The sequence below is a fragment of the Eutrema salsugineum genome, unplaced genomic scaffold (assembly GCF_000478725.1).
Source record: "Eutrema salsugineum unplaced genomic scaffold, Eutsalg1_0 scaffold_15, whole genome shotgun sequence".
NCBI classification, from domain to species: Eukaryota; Viridiplantae; Streptophyta; class Magnoliopsida; order Brassicales; family Brassicaceae; genus Eutrema; species Eutrema salsugineum.
In genome coordinates, this window is record NW_006256867.1 from 3,463,030 (window position 1) to 3,481,216 (window position 18,187).

The following is an 18,187-nucleotide window of genomic DNA, read 5'->3' on the forward strand; positions in this document are numbered from 1 at the left end:
TAGCTTATTTACTTGCTTGTTTAAGTTGATCATTAGCTTTAATCCTTGTTTTGAGTTCTTAGTTGTCATTAATCATCAAAACCTCACTCATTTGGCTTGAATTAAGAACTGATACTGCATCTTAGTGTCTAGACATGATGGATTGATACCCTTTGTACTGCAAAGTGACAAAAGGGATTGATAACCCCTCATTTAGAGCCTTGAAAACTCTAAGTTATCAAGAAGAAGAATAAAACCTTTTAGACATTACAGATGAAAGATTCAAGAGTAGCTCATGTGTTCGTCAAGCCTCTCTGCTTTTCATGTATCCTTCTCTGTTAATCAAACCTCTAATTTCGTTATTCTTTGTACTTGTACCATTCACGGTGAATTGATTGCTTTCAATCAAAGAACTGAAACTGAAATCTGATAAAAAGCAGCTGTTGTATGTATATATATGTCATAAGCAGAAGAAAACGTAGAGAAGATAGCAGGATGGTGATCAAGCACTATGGAGGAATCATCAAACCAAGACTAAACAGGTTTCCTGTTAAAGTTATTGGAGAAATCAATGGTATTCAAATTAAAATCCCATCGACATCAAGACCACTCACATCATGTTCATCATTGATCTTTGATAAAGCCTGGAAAATCAGTTCATCACACGTATATATGTAATATATACCAATAAAAGAGTTAAAATCGTATTGAAGTTCTATAACATGAAGATGCAAACCAGAAATCAATTTGCAAGATTGATGTTAAAGAATCCAAAAGATTACAAACTCATAGACAACGTTCACTTCTGATGAACCATCTACAGAAGGGTCGCCGCTATTTTTTTTTTAATAAAAAGGATACATATCTGTCAAAAACATAGAGATAGAAACCATAAATCAAAGATCATCTAAAATATTTCTGTTAAAGAATATAAAAAGTCACAAACCGAGATCCCATATTCGTATCTGATGAAGAATCTGCAGAATTCAGGAGAAGGCTCATCTCTGAGAAAGAAAAAGAAAGTGACATATTAGCAGAGATTTGAGCATCTGATTGAACACCCAGAAGTGAACCAACCTGGAAACAATCTCATCATTGCAGAAATCACCATCGAGATTTCTCAACGCGAGCAGAAGCTGAAGAGTCTATGGTGTATTATCTGAGAGAATTCAAGATTTTTAGAGAACACCAATACGAAGAAGCTGGATTTATAGGGTAAAAAAATGAGAAAATTGCTGAATGGGATGTTTTTAAGTTTTAAATTTGAGGAATAGGATGTTTTAAAAACCATAGAAGGAAAGGGCTGTTTTTACTGTTTGTCTTCCCACAAGGGCCCTTAGGCAAATTTTATTTTCGGAATTGCCATTATCGAAGTAAAATAACTAAAAATTCCTGATTAAATCCGATTTCGTAAACCGATTACACAAAATTATCAACCGAAGTCCAATATCATAAACCAAAGTAAAACCAAATGTATAATTTATCGACACCCCAACATTTAAAATAAAAATTTAATTTGGGATCCACATCTGGACGTCGTCTATCTAGCATCTCCGGCAATTCATCTCCGATTAGCCATCCGATTTACCGTTGTAATGGCGCGGAAAGTAAGAAAATCGTTAAGGCGCAACAACACCGTGCCTCCGGTGTCGAGGTGAGTGCTCCGGAGTAACTCGAAGACAGCTCCAACGGACCACTCGCCCATGCCGCCCGTGCCACTGCGACGGAGTGACCGGGTTGAACATCCCATTCACTCGAGTCGTCTGAATCCACGCCGGCGGTGTAGAGCCAAAGTACAATTCGCTCCTCTTCTTCTAGAATGGCCTGCTCAAAATTCTAAAAGTAAGTTACACTTATGAACTTCGACCTTGTCTGAACTGTACTGGCGGTTTGTAATTAAAATTAAGATTGAAACGGGGCGCTAATTGGCTTCATTTATGTATTAGCGGTTATGAACTGTAGTACTTATGTCTACATATTGATTTCAAACGGTTGGATTACTCTTATATCATCTAGAAACAGTTACAGAATTTTTTATAGGAGAGCATACGAATAAGGTAGTTTTCCCAGATATATGTTCTCTCTTTCGAACTCCTTCGAACTCCTTTCCCTCAAACATTTCCCCTGGGTTTGCATTTCACTGTTTATCCAGAATACTATATCTTTTCGTGCATTTCGGAATTGTTGTTTTCGTTCAAATACAGGAATGGAAGACGGAGAACCTTCAAATACAGGCATGGAAGATGGAGAAGCTTCAAATAACCTTTCGGAAAAACTACCAAAAAGAGTCCTCGGCGATGGTTGCTACCCCGTTGGTGCTCGGTTGAACATATATTCAAAGGCCAATGTAATTGGCCTCCTTGTCGAGGCGTTAAAGGGTACTGAAGATCTTGAGAAGCTACTTCATTCCCAGTTTGGGAAGTTATTCCATCTACCTGTTGCAAGATGTTGCAACAGCGCCAAACTTGTCCATGCCCTTCTATCACGACAACTTGTGACCACGAAGAAACACGAGATTTGGTTCCTCTTTGGTGGACAGCCTCTGAGATATTCGATACGGGAGTTCAAGGAAATCACTGGATTGAATTGCAATCCCGAACCTGATAGCACAGAAGAAGAAGAAGAAGTCGGAAAAACAGGAATCTGGAAAGACCTGTTCGGAAGAGCGAAGGCTATGAACGTGTATGATGTGCTTGAAATGCTAAAGGACCCGGATCTACCCCGATGGAAACGGCTTCCATTGGCCCTAATCGTTCTTGTCGACGGTGTTCTGTTTTGCAATAGCAAAAATCTGGCCCTCACCGAGAAATACGTTGAGATGTTGAGTGACTTGGATAGGTTCATGCTGTATCCATGGGGGAGGGTATCCTTTAACAAAACAGTATCTCGTTTTCAAGCTATGAAGGCAATCACGGATGCCGAGAAAAGGGAGAATCCTGTAACACGATTGCGCCGTCAACTTAAACAGAAAACCAGTGCATGCTATGGATTCCCTCTATCACTACAACTCATGGCCCTCCAATCTATACCAATGTTGGTTTCCAAAATTCCTCAACCTGATAACTTGAAGACATTCCTTGAAGATCCCGAAGGCTGTCAAAACGTTATCACACTGTTGCATCTTGGGGACATACATGCCGTGGAATCCGACTCTCTGGTAAATTATTTGTAGTATTATATTTAGTACTATTTGTAGTCTTATTTTGTAGTACTTCTCTTAAAAGATAAGTGCTCTGTCATTTTGGTTGGTAATTTTGCAATTGTATTTTTTTTGTCTTAGTTGTCTGTGAAACAGATGGTAGTGGATGATGGTGAGAATGACCAACAGAATGAATTGCGTTGGGGAGATGAGGTAGAGGATGCCGAAGTTGCATTCATGCAGGAACTCATGGCCGAGGGGTACAAATTCACACCTTCGGATTTTGCAGTGGCACCGGCACCTATCGTGGATATTAGTGATGCAGAGGACGAGGTTACCAATGAACAGGAACCTGAGCCATCCACCCGACCGAAAAAAGAAACAGAAAACTCATCAAACTGAAAAACGTAAGATGCTGAGGAAGAGAGGCAGGGGCAAGAACTCTTCTAATCTATCAGAAGATGAAACACCTGAAAGTGGACAGATTAAAGATCTTAAAAGATGGATAGTACTTCAGAATACTTTGCTCCTTCGTGAGATTAAGACCGAGTTGGACAAGAGATTGGGCGTATACCAAGAGGACGAAGAAGATGACGATGTACACCAGTCAAAAGAAGATGGGGAACAGGATGACGAAGGACAAAATACAAAAAAAAATGGTGAAAAAGCGGATGAAGATGAAGACGAAGCCGAAGATGGAGGGGCACAGTCTAGCGTACGCCATAATGATGGTGTACACCCCGAAGATGGTGTACACCAGAAAGAAAGAGATGATGAAAAAGGGACCTCTACATACTACGGCGGGGACCATTATTCTCCCAGGGACCATGCGTACTTGAAGACTCCAGAAGCTCCGACGATGACCCCTGAACCGGGACAAGCCAATTCAGGAACAACTCGTCCACCTCCTTACTTCGTCATTCCGGATGAAATTCCTCCTTATGGCCTCAACGAGGTGAGCTAATTGTTTAGTCAGCAGCTGACTCTATTAAGTTTCATAACGTGGGTGTAATGTGCTATGTTTTTTATGACTTATTCAGGTGGATGGTGGTAGAACAAATTTGGTGTCAGGCCCCTTAGTAGTCTACAAACCTCAGACTCCTCACCCATTGAGCTACGCATATAAGAAACATGAAGCGCAGACAGATGCGCAGGATGCACAGGTCAGACATTAAAGTTGTTCATATGATATGGATGTGTATACAGTAGTTTTTAGGTATACGCTAGGTATACGATTGATATGTTATACGCTTTATTGTTACAGTGGTTTGTAGGGTGTGGCTAATGAGGACGACTCAAATGCGGGGAAAGATTACCATACTGCGCCTGAGGATGCAAGTGATGCTTCGCAGAAGACCCCTTGTACTCCAAAACCCCCACAAGAAGTTGAGGGATCGTCTGGTGTAAGGAGAACAAGTGGAGGAACAGGAAGAGGACGAAGAGGTAGAGGAACAGGAAGAGGAGGAAGAAGTAGAGCAAAACGCGCACGTGTACGGTCGGACAAGATTCGAGATATTTACACCGCTGATTCAAAGGTGAAAGCTCTATTTGTATCCAGATCGAAAGCTGCGTACAAACCACTCGAAACAGTTGACCAAGACCACTTCAAGGCATTTCAGGAGTTATTATCGCGTGAAAGAAACATGTAAGTTATATCGTATTGAAAGCAATTTATCCTTAAACTTTCATTCTAATCAATTACCAATTGCTCTCATTACAGCGACTTTTGCATTGTCACTGGTCACACTGTGAACAATCAATTCTTCCTACAAATTGCGAAGCCTACTGAGTGGGTTAACACAATGGTAAGTATATAGTTAGTACTTACTCAATCTTTAATTATCTGTATTATATGTTATTTATGTTTTGTTTTTCGTCAGCACATGCAAGTCATAATGGCCATGCTTTGGAGACGTAGAGGTGAAATATACTTGAAAGACAGGGTAGCATTTGTAGACACCTTGTTCATATCCATCATCGACAACTACTACAACGATTTCATATCGCGAGACAAAAATCAGTATGACTGGGGGAAAACCATTCAGGGCATTGTATTGGGAAAACCAGCAAAGTGGGCTAATCAGCGGCAGAGGCAAATGTTTGTACGGTTTGTGGACGTTGTATACGTTCCCATGAACTGGGGGTCTGAGCATTGGGTAGGCCTTGTAATTGACTTTAAAACGGGCAACATAAAGATTTTGGACTTATTCATCAGTCATAATGATGAAGCGGCTGTGGAGCAGTATATGGCGCCCGTGTGTCAAAGTATGCCATTTATATTGAAGCGTTATTTGGATAGCAAATTAACGGAAGGCCTACGCACCACCCCTTACACATGGAGTCGTTTGGAGGGCATATATCAGAACAAAAGATCCGGTGACTGTGGTCCATGTGCGGCCAAATTCTTAGAGATACATGCTGCAGGCCTTGGAGTGGAGGATATGGGTTTGATAACGGACGATGACGTTGACAGGTTAAGGGAGAAATACGCCATGGACTCATACGAAGAGTTTGTCGGAAATCCGGCTATTGCCAACGCTTAGGACGAATGTTGAAGTTTAATGTTGAACTTGACAATTTATGCAAGGGTTATTTGTTGGATTATGTGTTTGATAATGTTTAGGATGTGGGTTTATTTGATAATTTATATGCTTATAATATTGTTTACTTTACTATCTATTAATTGGTGTGTCGATTATTTAATTTGCTTATAATTTAGTTTACTTTAATAATTGCGTATCCGTACACCTAATAGCGTTTAGTTGTACACCAATATGCATCAAATGGGAGTACATAAAGACAAATTTGTTTATACTTCACATTATTTTAGTATTTATTAATTGTTGTGTGAATACCTTGTTCCCGGCTAAATATGTACCTGTACACCAATATCCATTTAGGTGTACATCAACTGGGTGTACAACAAGGAAATTTATGGTTTATCCACTAATTTTACAAACTCATTTACAATCTTAACGGTAACCGCATTTAATGTATACGGTCATTTAGTGGGCTTTTTAATTATTATATATATGCAACATAAAGAACCGTTCCGCTTCACAAATCCTAAACCGCAGTTATTCCATCTCCATAAACAACCGTTTTCATCACAATTGAACCTCACAAATTAACTATGGCACCAAAGAGAGGGCGATGTGATGCGGATATCCGTGATTGTCAATCCCCTCTGATGGCGCTTCCCGACGAACTATTGGAGAAGGTTCTCGAATACAGTTGCAACTCCGTCCAACAAATTTTCACACTGAAGCAAGTTTGCAAACGGTTCCAGGCCTGCACTTTAACCAAAAATTTTCTAGCATCGGTTGATCCCGTGGAATTGGAGATGCCTATTCCCGAAGATTTCGATATGCCTTTTATCGCGTATTGGGAATTTCCCAACTTGTTGAGGACGATGTATGACGCACGCAATCCTGGTTTGCTGTTCATGAAGGGTATGCAAGACTACTTCTACCGTGGAGACAAATGTGGCATAAAACTCATCAAGGAAGCTGCAGATATGGGATATGAAACAGGTATTTACATGTATGGCATGTACATGAAAGCAGTGGTCGAAGACCCCATGGGTTTAGAGTATCTTTCAAAACTAGGCAGGGGGGCAATGAGGAGAATAATACGGAAAATTATTGATGGATGTGAGCGTGGTTATGTTAATTTGCCAGACGAGTTCTCGAGGAGGAGATTTGAGACTAATGCTCAGTTTGCCACACTTTGGTCTTGTCGCTGTGGTGTTGCCAATGCTCAACTTGATTGGCATGACGAATTATTAAAGGGGCCAAGCATGTGCACGTCGTGTTTCTGGGCACAGGAAACACAAAAGTTCTTCGTATTTGTTTGGTATGCAGCGCGTCTGGGCCGTCAATGGAAGAATGGTGACTGATTGGTGCAAGTCAACCAGTTTCGGTGTGTACACCTGCGTTGTGTACACCTTGGTGTGTACACCTAAATTGAGTACACCTCGGCGTTGCTGTTATTTCGTACTTTAAGATTTAAAATTTTATTTAGGCCTACTACGTATGTATGTATGTAGGTGTACTTTGTTTTGCTTTCTATCTATGGATACTTTAATTGTGCTGACTTTATTTAATTTCGGTGGGTGGTAGTGCAAGTTTTTCGAGAACCGTTCTCTTATATCTTTAAAGTCTCAGTTTACCTCTCTGTGTACGCCTAATAACTACAAAAAAAAAAGAACACCTCAATCTGGACTCAATATGTACACCTAAATTTGTACACCTGAATGTTACAGTTATCACATATTATATATTTGAGTAAACAAACGGCATTATCTGTTTTCAGAGAATTTTCGGAGAACATGGATATACACACGACATTATTTATTAAAAGCCTTACCTTACCTATTTCTGTACGCATATTTTCAAAAAAAAATTCATGATTTCGTCTATGTGGACTCAATCTGTACTCTATATCTCGGTTAACGTGATGTTGAGAAAACGTCTGTAATGATGACAAGAAATTTATTTTCCAACAATTATAAAAGGGCTGTCTTGTTAATGAAATTTCGATAATATCATAAATACTAATAGTATTGTCTCAGAAATCATAAATGTATTGTGGTATATCAAAAAGTACATTAAAGCATTCATCAGTAAAGTTAATTGGTGAAATTTGCTTTGATTTGGTAATTCTTTGTATTTATTGTGGTAATTTAATTTTGCCGGTGAACGAAAAGACACATTTTCGTCTCTTTTCAACGTCTCTCTTCAAAGACAGCTATTCGGCTCTATTAAAACCGCACTACCTCTTTAAATTCAATCCATTCACCGTAACTACTTACTTAGAACCATCATAACTTCCTCTTTCGTACCATTTTCAATCCTTTCTCCTCTTCCTCATTCCATTTTCTTATCTTTTCTCTTTTCACCGAAATAAACGATGGTTCCAAGGAGAAACAGAGGTGGTGATGGTGATTTTTCCTATCTTCTCTCACTCCCTGATGAATTGCTGGAACAAATTCTGGCCGCTTCAAACCCAACTATAAGGGAAATAGCCCGCCTCCGTGCTGTTTGTTCTCGTTTCAACCGTATCGGCACAATCAAGGGTTTCTATCGAGCCATTGATCCCGCCGAAATCGTGCATGAACAAGCGGCGGTTCCACATTACCCAACGATGATGAGGAGATTCCATGATGCGGGTAATCCAGGGGTTATTTTCGAGAGGGGGATGCAAGCCTACTTTTTCTTCCACGATGGTGAAGGCGTGGAATTGATAAGGGCTGCTGCGGAGGGAGGCTACGACTGAGCCCTTTTTGTGTACGGGATGTGGCTCACAGCTGTGCCGGAAGACTTCGTCCGTGCAGAGGAGTATTTGGGCAGGCTCACGGTGCAAAACCGGAGGAGGATGAGCCGGTTGTTGCTGGCCGACGTTCCACATGGATGGAATTTCGATTTTCCAGTGGATTTCACTGAGAAAGCGGCTGCCTTTCATCCGAGATTCCTTGCGCTGTACACCTGTCACTGCGGGGTTATCAATTACTGGTTCCAGTGGTTTGCAGAAGACTTTAAGCAGCCAAAGTGCACAACCTGTTTCTAGGCCCAAGAGACCCAAAGGTTCTTCCGCTTCATTAGGAACGTCGTTCCAAGCTGGCCGTTCATGCTCGATTGGTGAAAGCCGTAATCTTAGTATTTGCTTGCATTCGTGTCTCTTTAATTATTTATGTTGTCTAAGTGTTCCAAACTACAACTGATGTTTTTCAAATTGCTTGTCTGCTTTCGGTTTTTAGTTGCAACTCTTACTTTTGTATAAACATAATCTATGGAGAATTAGTAGTTGATTTTCTGATATTTATGGTACTTATGTTCGTAAATGTAGTAATTAATCGTCAAGCTCTTAAAATGTTTTGTATCAACATGAAAGTGCCAGGATATCATTTCGTCTAGGGCAGTAATTAATTATGTACACCTCTTCACTGTAATTATTTATGTACACCTATTACCGTATACCTATAGACGTACACCTACTTACGTAATTAATCATCAAGCTCTTAAAATGTTTTGTATCAAAATGAAAGTGCCAGGATATCATTTCGTCTAGGGCAGTAATTAATTATGTACACCTCTTCACTGTAATTATTTATGTACACCTATTACCGTATACCTATAGACGTACACCTACTTACGTATACCTAAAACCGTAAACCTAAAGACGTACACCTACTTACGTAAACGGGGTCAGATATAGATTGGAAACGTAAAACAGGTTGAAAATATAATAACATTACACATTTTTAAAGAACGATGAATACTGGAACGTAAACGTACACTAAAATTGGTATACGGGTTCGTAAACGTACACCAACATTGGTATACGTGATTGTAAACCCTTTTTTGACATAAGGCTGTTAAACATAAGGCTGTTATAAAAACTTCATATTTATTTTACAAACAAGCGACAAGCGAGCATAGCACATCGATACTAAAGCATTTTTGCTATGCGTTCTGCCGAACATCTAAGATAACAATTTTCACATGTAACAATATAATGCACATTCTCGTGATACACTTCGCACGACGCAGAGTTATCTTCATGAATGAGACTAGGGTACCTGAACTTTTCCTTGTATGTATGTTTATTACGTGGGCAAAATGACCAGAATAAATCTACTATCTCTGCGGTGACTTCAAGAATTTCACGAGAATCATGAGGATAGTGGTACATGAAAACCATCTTAAGAAGTTTTTTCCCTCTGTTAGGGCGACCCACGCACATTTGCAAAATCGCACAGCTGTAAGTCGCATAGACGTCTGATGGCACGAGCTTATTTAGCATCCTGATGGCGGTGTAGATCTTCTCCTCTGTTGACACGAACCTTATAGCTTCGACCAATATGGCCTGTGGATTTCTCGACGCTAAGCAGCGCAGGAATAAAGGCCGATATACTCCACCAGGGTATATCCGAGATGGTGTGTCATGCAATGTCCATAGGTATGCCGATCTGAGTACTTCCGCGCTATACGCAATGTCTCTACCATGGGTCCCGGCCAGAATAATCGGTCCAAGGTCGATGCAGTCAGACTCAGCAACCTTCTTCAAAATGATTTCGAAAATATGATCTGGTAAATCTAGTAAATCTGGCATTTTTTAGGAAGGTTATAGGGTTTGTGTAAGGTTTGTGTAGGGTGAACTTTTTGCGCAATTTTATGAAACTATATATTGAATTCCATGGGTAGTTGTTGTTGAGAAATAGTTAATGGTAAGACAATTAGTGTGTAGTTGAACAGAAGTAATATTACAAGAAGTTTGTGAAGTGATGTTTACCAACTACAGAAATTAAAGAAGTAGTTACATTGTTACAACTAGTTAAGTTGTTAGTAGCTACTTGTTACAACATCAATCGTCAAGTGATTTTCACTTACTTTCCACCTTAAATTTATTACAAAATTAAACAAGCAGTTGCAATTTAAATAGTTAAACTAAAGTAAATATCTTATGCGCAGAGCCGTGCATTGTAGAAGGCAATACTCGCAGTCTGGTGTATTTGAGCCATCGTAATGGTCATCTACACACTCCGATATAGGTTCTTCTTGTAGGGTGATGGGGAAGGACCAAAGGCTACCCCACGGATCTTGAAACGGCCCCAGTGCGAACTCCCATACGTGACGTATTACGGCGTGCGCTAACAGCTTCATTTCATAAGCCGCATAAGAGACGTGGTGAGTGAATACATAGGTGAGGAGTTTTTTAGCCCTTCGTGGACGACCGACGCAAATTTCAAACATGGCACATGCGAAAGTAGCATGTTTATCACATGGGACAAGTCGGTTAAGCATTGTAATCGCTGAATACAATCTTTGCTCACTCACGGCAACTCCAATGGCTTCGAAATAAATAGCTCGTGGATTACAGGCGCCAAGACAACGCTCAAAGAATGGGCGGTAACGGCTCCTAGGGGAAACGTCGAGCGGTGAGTCAACCAATCGAGAGATGTCTGCAGAGCGTAACACGTCGTCGGTGAACGCGATGGCTCTTCCACGTTTTCCTGCGCGAATAAAGGGGCCAAGATGATAGGAATCATCCTCAGCTAGTTTCTTTACTATTAACCCTAAAACATCATCGTCTAAGTAGTGCATTGTTGTTTCACTTTGGTGAAAAATAAATTTGATTCGCTTTATTTGTAGAGAAGGTGGATAGATATATAAATGTCCTAATTCGTGGTTGGTATACAGATAAGAGCCACTTCAATAACTGCTAAACTGACCCCAACACGTCGCACTACATTATAAATGTAACTACTAGTTTCGGGCACTTTAATAAAAGAGAACTGACCATTATTCTAAAAAATTGGGGGTACAAAACGGGTAGGTGAAATATTTACTAAAAGGGAGTACATTATTATATTATTTTCAACCGTATAATAAATTCTCCACCCCCCAACCACACACCAGTGAAATCCATATATGATGATTTTGCTTTGTCTTACCAAAACTTGCCTCCTTTCCAACGAAAACAAACCCTAAACCAAACATAACAAACCCTAAACCGAACATGTCGCTTCCAGACTTGCCTGATGAAATTCTTATGGAAATCCTCAAGAGGCTCAGCAGTGAAGCATTTTGGCGACTCGGACCATTTGTGCGCGCTGGAAAGCGCACCCTCCGGCTTGTTTTCACCGACGATGTCCTCAAAGCTTCCAACATTTATGCCCTTTGCTGTGTCCCCAACGACATCTGCCCTGGAAATGAAAGACGCTCATTCTTTCTGAGATGTTTGGCGAGTGGAAACCCTGAGGCAAGATACTGGGAAGGCCTGAGACTTGCAACAAGAGGCGCAGATCTCATTGCAAGTAGGACCATGCTGGAACCAAATGTTCCCACCGACGCTCTCTCGACCCTGGCGTCCGCCATGTTCAGCGTTTGCTTGGGTGACCCTTGTTCCGCAAGCCAAACATTGCAACTGTTGGCAACGCATCAAGGAAGTCTACAGTCAGAGCGCGTGCGACAATTAGGTGAGGAGTTAATTCTTGAGATTTCATATTACGGAACTGCATACATGGATACGTACTCAAACTCATTTTCATATCCAAACGACAACGTCATCAAGCTGCCTGATTGTGCATTTGATCATTTCGAACCTGAGATCCGAGTACTTTGCAATGGTTCCTTCATATATTGGTGTGCTAGGCGTATCTGCGAAATGCTTTAAAGATAAGTTTATGCTGTACACCTTTGCAAGTGTACACGAGTATTTCCTTTTTAGTATGTAATGAACAATCTTTGAATTAATATTCCATGATTTATGTTTCATGAAATCGTTGGACAATTTATGCTTCGACAATTTATCAAATCCAAAACATAAAAACCACAAAATGATATTAAAAAGTTAATATGAAGTCATAAACTTCCCAACCAACTACACGCTAACAAAATAGAGGTCTTATTTTTTTCCTAAACAAAATACACAATTCAACAAACATAATTAAAAGTACAATTAAGGAGTTTATACTCTTCCGGCGTGCTCCACCGTCTACGCAAGTGCAGTGGTTTCAAAAGCAGCCCTGTCTTCCACAAAAAAGTTTCCTTCGCCTATTTGGGGGGCAGTAAACATTTGGTGTATTTCCGTCAGTACCTGATTACATATACATGTAAACACAGGTAAGCCCTTATTTAAATGGAATTACTATATTATATTCCCTAAAAGACAATAACGATTTATTTCTTTCATGTGTAAAAATACATCATTGATGTTGTTGTTGGTCCTGAAGTGAGTTGGGTTCAACATCTTCAGAAAAATGTTCCCATAAGTATTAACGTTTGGGTGATACACTTTTGTTTTGAACATCACCTGAAAAAAATCAGTGTTATTAGTAATTGAAATCTTTATTGACTAAATCCTAAACCCTAAAAATACAGCAATTTTAGAGAGCAATCATATGCTTCATTCCTTACCCTAGGTGGCGCGAAAGGGTAGTCAAGTGGAAAGTGAATGTCTACTTTGAAAACACCATTCTCATAGGGTGAACCTTTAGGCCCCGTTATGATAGCTTCCCAGTGATACAAGTCCTCACCCACAGGTCCTAATGAAATCGGCAAACCACTAATTAGGTAGACGATGTAAAAGACCGACCCTGTAAAACTAAAACTTAACTAATGCCCTATTTTCAAATTAACCATCAAATACCTGTACTGAAACATGGACTGTTTTTCCTCTCCACTTCCTTCAATTGCAATGAGATCACTTTCGCAGAGTACATGTTTAGAAAGTAAGTAACTTTTGCTGTTATTAACTTTTTCTGTCTCCGGAAACTTGTTTCACTGAAGAAGGCAGGGGACAGTTTTTATAGAGGACGACCGGAAAAACATTATAAAGTAAAGAAGGGAAACGAGTCGGTCAAACGGTGCAACAGGTTTCAAAAAAGGTACTTAACTAGTTTTTGTCATTTCCAATTTGATTTTTTTTGAACTTAGACACTGGTTTCATTATTGCGATTTTCAAAATTGTAATGACTTGTTTTTTGAAAAAACCGTTTACTCGTGTTGTCCTGTCCTACAATTTCAATTCAAAGACACGATCATTGTCCGTTTTCTATATAATGTTTTCTTTCTCTGCTATAGAACCATGTCTTTGATAATTATTTTGATCCAGAACCATGTCTTTCATAAAGTTTTCTTTCTCTGCTATAGAACCATGTCTTTGATAATTATTTTGATCCAGATCCATGCCTGTGCTAATTATTTTGATTCCTTAATAAGATAAAGCCTAAAGCTTTCATCGTAAACCCTAAGCCCTAAACCCTAAACCCTAACCCATAACGTCCATAACATAAATTTATATGCTAAACCATATAAATGTAAACTTATACATAAGCCATAATGCAAATACACTATATGATGTAAACTGATTGATGTTGTCCACCATCACAGTGTACACAAACAGTGTCCACCGTCAAGGGTGTACACGCTAGAAACAAACCCGAAAAACATAGCAACATGTCCACCGTCTAAACCCTAAACCCTGACCAGTAAACATCATAAATTTCATAACAAATTAAACATAGTTCATGCCTTTCCAAGTTTAAATATAGGGAAACATAGTGTACGCTACAAACAAACCCAAAAAACAAAGCAACATCCCCACAAAAAAAACATCAAGAGACACACAAAAGCCACTCCCGGTCAACCCAATGGTTCCTTGCATTTTGCCCGGTTATGGCCGGCATTTCCACATCTAGAGCATTTTTTTGGCTTCTTTTTTTTCGCAACCTGCAACAGCGTATATCAGTAATCATTAATCAGTAATCAGTATCACTGGGAAAAAAATATATGTTTAGTGTACACTAACCTGAGGATACTCTCCTGCTGAAAGTTTTCTCTTCGTCGTAGGCCTTCCTGATGGACGTTTTGCCTTAGGTGGCATAATATTAAGGTCACGCACCTCTGCTGGGATACGAATGTCGTCAGGGTCGGGCACTGGTAGGATTTTGCCACAAACTGTTGCACTCCAAATTGATTTCTTAAGAATTGGATCAACCAAACTGCTGTACTCCACTTGGCGAAGCCTAGCCGCGGCCATTGCATGTCGGCAAGGGTATTTCAATGTCTGAAACTCTAGACATGAGCATGTTTTGTTTAGGAGATCAACAAGCCTCCGTACACCGAACTCAGAACTCACTTCAACCTCCCACAAAGAAATGCCTTGAACCGAAAGTGCAGCAGATTTTTGCTGCTGCAGGTTCATTAACTTGTCAACCTCTTCTGTAATGTCACCATCCATCTTTTGAATGGTCTCTCTTCTGCATTCAAGCCACCTACTTAACATTAGCCTGATAAATTCTAGCATTGCAACGATTGGACTGTCTCTTGGAGCTAATAGTGCATTGTTCAGAGACTCTGCAATGTTACTGGAGGTCATATTATACCTCTGACCAGAAAAGTGTGATCTAGTCCACAGCGCAAGAGGGATTTTTTCCATGTACTCCCAACAACCATAATCAACATCCTTCAGCCTTGCGTATAGTTTCTTGAAATTAGAAACTTTGAACGCTTCTCCAGCCTTTCCGACCAACCCTTTCTGACCGGAACCTTTGTATTTACCGTGAACATTTCTCTGGATATGGACAAGACATGCACCGTGGTGTGACTGTGGATACCATTTCTTTTTAGCTTTGGCAATTCCACCGTGCCTATCCGAGATAACAGTAAGATCAGAGAATCTGAAATTATTTCTAACAACTTCTCAAAGAACCATCTCCACGTCTTGTCAGACTCTGCATCAACAACGGCGAACGCTATTGGAAATACCTGGTAATTAGCATCTTGTCCACTGGCCGTTAATAGACAACCCTTATACTTACCAGTGAGGTGAGTCCCATCAACAACAACTACTTGTTTCAAATGTTTCCATCCAGATATACACGCAGCCAATGCCATAAATACGGACTTAAACCTGGTAATACATTTTCCTTCTTTTTCATCTCTCTCGCTCTCGGTTATCAAATGCGTTATGGTGCCGGGGTTAGCATACTTGAGCACATGGAGGTAAATCGGTAATAATTTGAAAGAAGTCTCCTCTGTTCCGTGAGCAGAGTATATACCCACCTCCTTAACTTTCCAGCATTTCCAGTACGATGCTGTAATATTATATTCGGAGAGAACAATCGCAGGTAGCTGACTCGCACGTGGCCCAACTATTGCATTCTCATACTTAGACTTCAGCAGAGCCGCCATGACTTTAGAAGTAGCATGTTTTGAAAATTTCTTTCTTGTATCCGGGTGGCATGTATGCGTCAAACACGCCTTCCTCACCTCATACAACGCCGACTCGCCAACTTGACACCCCAACACTCTCCAATCACATATCTTTGATGGACATTCGGCGACTGTGTACTTCTTCGCATGCTTTTTGAATTCGAACGTCACTATATTCTTCAGCGCATTGATGGCCAACGTGATTTTAAAGTGTTCCTTGTTCCTGAACTTTTTCCCAACCCATATCTCTCCATCTTCATTTGACAAATCAAGTTCATCGAAATCCCCTCCCATTTCATCAGAGACTGGTGCCACATCCGGAAATCCATATAGTTCTGTACGTTTAATCGCTTTCTTCAGCTCTGCACCGCCATTCAGACGCCCCTAACTGACATCACCTGGCGGAGTCTGCACAAAATCATCATCATCTCCATGGGGAGCCAGAACATTCTCACATACAGTCCTCTTTCTTCCAGAAAAATGAATAGGACTCTCCGTTAAGACAATGGAGTTGTCCATATGGTTTGAATCACTCGGCTCACTTCCGCGAGTACTTCCACAACCGCCTGAACTACCAGAGTCATCCTTATCCTCATCAAATCCAGGTTTAGAATGGAAACCCTTTCCATCTGCTAGAACGTAATCATTCCACCAGTCAAAATCATAATCCGGATCATAATCATCATCAGAGCCGTGTGCGTCATCGTCAACATCATCAGCTTCTTTCTCTTCCGAATCTCTCGCCTCGTCTGATTTCTGGGCATTTTTAATTCCAACTCAGGGTGGTCATCAGCGACAGCGTGACTTGGAACATCCGGTTTTACATTAACGGAGGTGTTAGTGCTGGCCTTAGCCTCTACTTTCTCTGATTCCTGGGACATTTTTAATCCCAATGGAGGATGGATAACAGAGACAGCTTCAAGTTGTACACCTTTGGAGGTGTTCATTGCGGCCTCTGCCTATATTTTCTTGGCATGTGCTATCAGCAAACAATCAGCGATATCTTCATCATCTGCTTCATCATCGGGTTGACTAGACTCTGCCGAAGAAGAGGCTATGAAGTTTGTTGGCCCTAAGGACTTTCGCCGTTCCCTCGCAATTTGAACTTCAAGACTTTCCTTCCGTTTCAATCTCACCATTTTACCATTTACTGACTCCTTGAATGTGACAAATAAATTCACAGACTTGTCAGACTTATGTAGCGAAAGGAAGAATTTGTACTCTCGAGGAGTAACTATTACACATGGACAACTCCCATCACCATTAAGCTCAGCTAGAACATCATCAAACTAGTAGGAAATCTCCACCGAAACAACTCTCGTGTCTAATCCGAACTCATGCGCAATCAGATTTCTCAAATCATCTGGTCCGGACACATCTTTGCAATTTATGCACCTGCCACGACGAGATATGTCCATTTTGAAATCTCATTCTCCTGTATAGTACCTTATCCACGTTCCCGCCATAACAAGAATGAACGCATCCACTGCAATTCGCGAACACCATATCTATAAAACTACTGGCAAATGGCGAACACCAGACCGAAAAAAAAATCGAAAATAACAATGACAAATCTATGGGTGTACAATAATAGGATTAAGTAACTAACCGTGGTTGTTGTCCTCTAGATCATCGCATAATTTCCCCTTCAATTTCAACATCTTCTGGAAAGGGAAACTAGGGTTTCTAATTTGGTTAGGGTACTTTCTTTCTTATTTTAACCAATTTATCTCCATTATCCCTAATTAACCACAATTTTTCCCGCCAAAATTAAAAAGGGAATGGGAAGGGTAGTTTTTTGTGTAATTACTTGGGTAGTTTCCGGCCCGTAAGCGAGGCCCAGTTAGGTGGTTTTTGGGAATTTCATTCCTAAATTCGAAATCAGGCCCAAAAAACGACCCAAACACGCGCGTGAGTGCTCTCTTCCCGGCTGATATGCGCGCGGAGGTAGACTACGCCTGGGACCCACGGTATTTTCTGCCTCTATCTCTCTCTGAGGAACAGACTGCTCTGTCTCTCTCTCTCTCTCTCTCAGAAAGAAGGGTAAGTTTGCCATTATGAAAATATGTCCCTACCCCGACTAATTAAAACTTAAAACTTCCCTTTCCTCAAATTAAAACTTAAAAACGTCCTTATTTTCAAAACAACCCTAAAAAAAATCAGCTGCAGGTGTAGTGGGTATTTAATTGTGAAACCGAGAAAAGGAGTGAAACAGCAGTAATGTTAAAAAATTGGGAAAAGGAAGAAGACAAAGAAGAAGAAAGACTGGGCTGAGAGGTTTTAAGTGCGCTTCGTCCATTTTCCAGCCTACGCGGGTTTACAATTTAGTCTTCTTCAGTTATAAGTTATA

General features: G+C 40.4%; 4 protein-coding genes across 4 annotated transcripts; 2 read left to right on the forward strand and 2 right to left on the reverse strand.

Annotated features, from left to right (window-relative positions):
* The first annotated feature begins 2,185 nt into the window (after window positions 1-2,185).
* Window positions 2,186-3,520, forward strand: LOC112088026. Its single transcript, XM_024158174.1, has 2 exons — window positions 2,186-3,136; window positions 3,260-3,520. The coding sequence occupies exons 1-2, from the start codon at window positions 2,186-2,188 to the stop codon at window positions 3,518-3,520; spliced, it is 1,212 nt and encodes a 403-aa protein (XP_024013942.1).
* A 10-nt stretch (window positions 3,521-3,530) lies between these two features.
* Window positions 3,531-5,661, forward strand: LOC18022358. Its single transcript, XM_024158175.1, has 6 exons — window positions 3,531-3,716; window positions 3,879-4,073; window positions 4,159-4,281; window positions 4,393-4,763; window positions 4,839-4,923; window positions 4,999-5,661. The coding sequence occupies exons 1-6, from the start codon at window positions 3,531-3,533 to the stop codon at window positions 5,659-5,661; spliced, it is 1,623 nt and encodes a 540-aa protein (XP_024013943.1).
* A 6,955-nt stretch (window positions 5,662-12,616) lies between these two features.
* Window positions 12,617-13,343, reverse strand: LOC18022359 (ubiquitin-conjugating enzyme E2 4). The gene is made up of 4 exons (XM_006404930.2): window positions 13,271-13,343; window positions 13,039-13,166; window positions 12,827-12,934; window positions 12,617-12,718 (listed from the first exon to the last, which is right to left on the reverse strand). Exons 1-4 carry the CDS (start codon window positions 13,341-13,343, stop codon window positions 12,617-12,619), a joined length of 411 nt encoding a protein of 136 aa, XP_006404993.2.
* Window positions 13,344-14,265: 922 nt separating this feature from the next.
* LOC112088027 lies at window positions 14,266-16,784 on the reverse strand. The gene is made up of 5 exons (XM_024158176.1): window positions 16,662-16,784; window positions 16,236-16,593; window positions 15,320-16,142; window positions 14,432-15,272; window positions 14,266-14,352 (listed from the first exon to the last, which is right to left on the reverse strand). The coding sequence occupies exons 1-5, from the start codon at window positions 16,782-16,784 to the stop codon at window positions 14,266-14,268; spliced, it is 2,232 nt and encodes a 743-aa protein (XP_024013944.1).
* Window positions 16,785-18,187: the final 1,403 nt, after the last annotated feature.

Bases quoted from the DNA above. Each gene is read 5' to 3' on its own strand.
- LOC18022359 (XM_006404930.2), bottom strand. From the start codon at position 13,343: ATGTACTCTGCGAAAGTGATCTCATTGCAATTGAAGGAAGTGGAGAGG. The intron at 13,167-13,270 runs GTATTTGATGGT...CGATTTCATTAG, and splicing joins CAGTCCATGTTTCAGTACAG to GACCTGTGGGTGAGGACTTG. The intron at 12,719-12,826 runs GTATTTTTACAC...ATATGTAATCAG, and splicing joins CCAACAACAACATCAATGAT to GTACTGACGGAAATACACCA.
- LOC112088026 (XM_024158174.1), top strand. From the start codon at position 2,186: ATGGAAGACGGAGAACCTTCAAATACAGGCATGGAAGATGGAGAAGCT. The intron at 3,137-3,259 runs GTAAATTATTTG...TTTTTGTCTTAG, and splicing joins CCGTGGAATCCGACTCTCTG to TTGTCTGTGAAACAGATGGT.
- LOC18022358 (XM_024158175.1), top strand. From the start codon at position 3,531: ATGCTGAGGAAGAGAGGCAGGGGCAAGAACTCTTCTAATCTATCAGAA. The intron at 4,074-4,158 runs GTGAGCTAATTG...TGACTTATTCAG, and splicing joins CTCCTTATGGCCTCAACGAG to GTGGATGGTGGTAGAACAAA. The intron at 4,924-4,998 runs GTAAGTATATAG...GTTTTTCGTCAG, and splicing joins CTGAGTGGGTTAACACAATG to CACATGCAAGTCATAATGGC.
- LOC112088027 (XM_024158176.1), bottom strand. From the start codon at position 16,784: ATGAACACCTCCAAAGGTGTACAACTTGAAGCTGTCTCTGTTATCCAT. The intron at 16,594-16,661 runs GTAAAACCGGAT...AAAAATGCCCAG, and splicing joins GCACTAACACCTCCGTTAAT to AAATCAGACGAGGCGAGAGA. The intron at 14,353-14,431 runs GTTAGTGTACAC...ACGCTGTTGCAG, and splicing joins CAGCAGGAGAGTATCCTCAG to GTTGCGAAAAAAAAGAAGCC.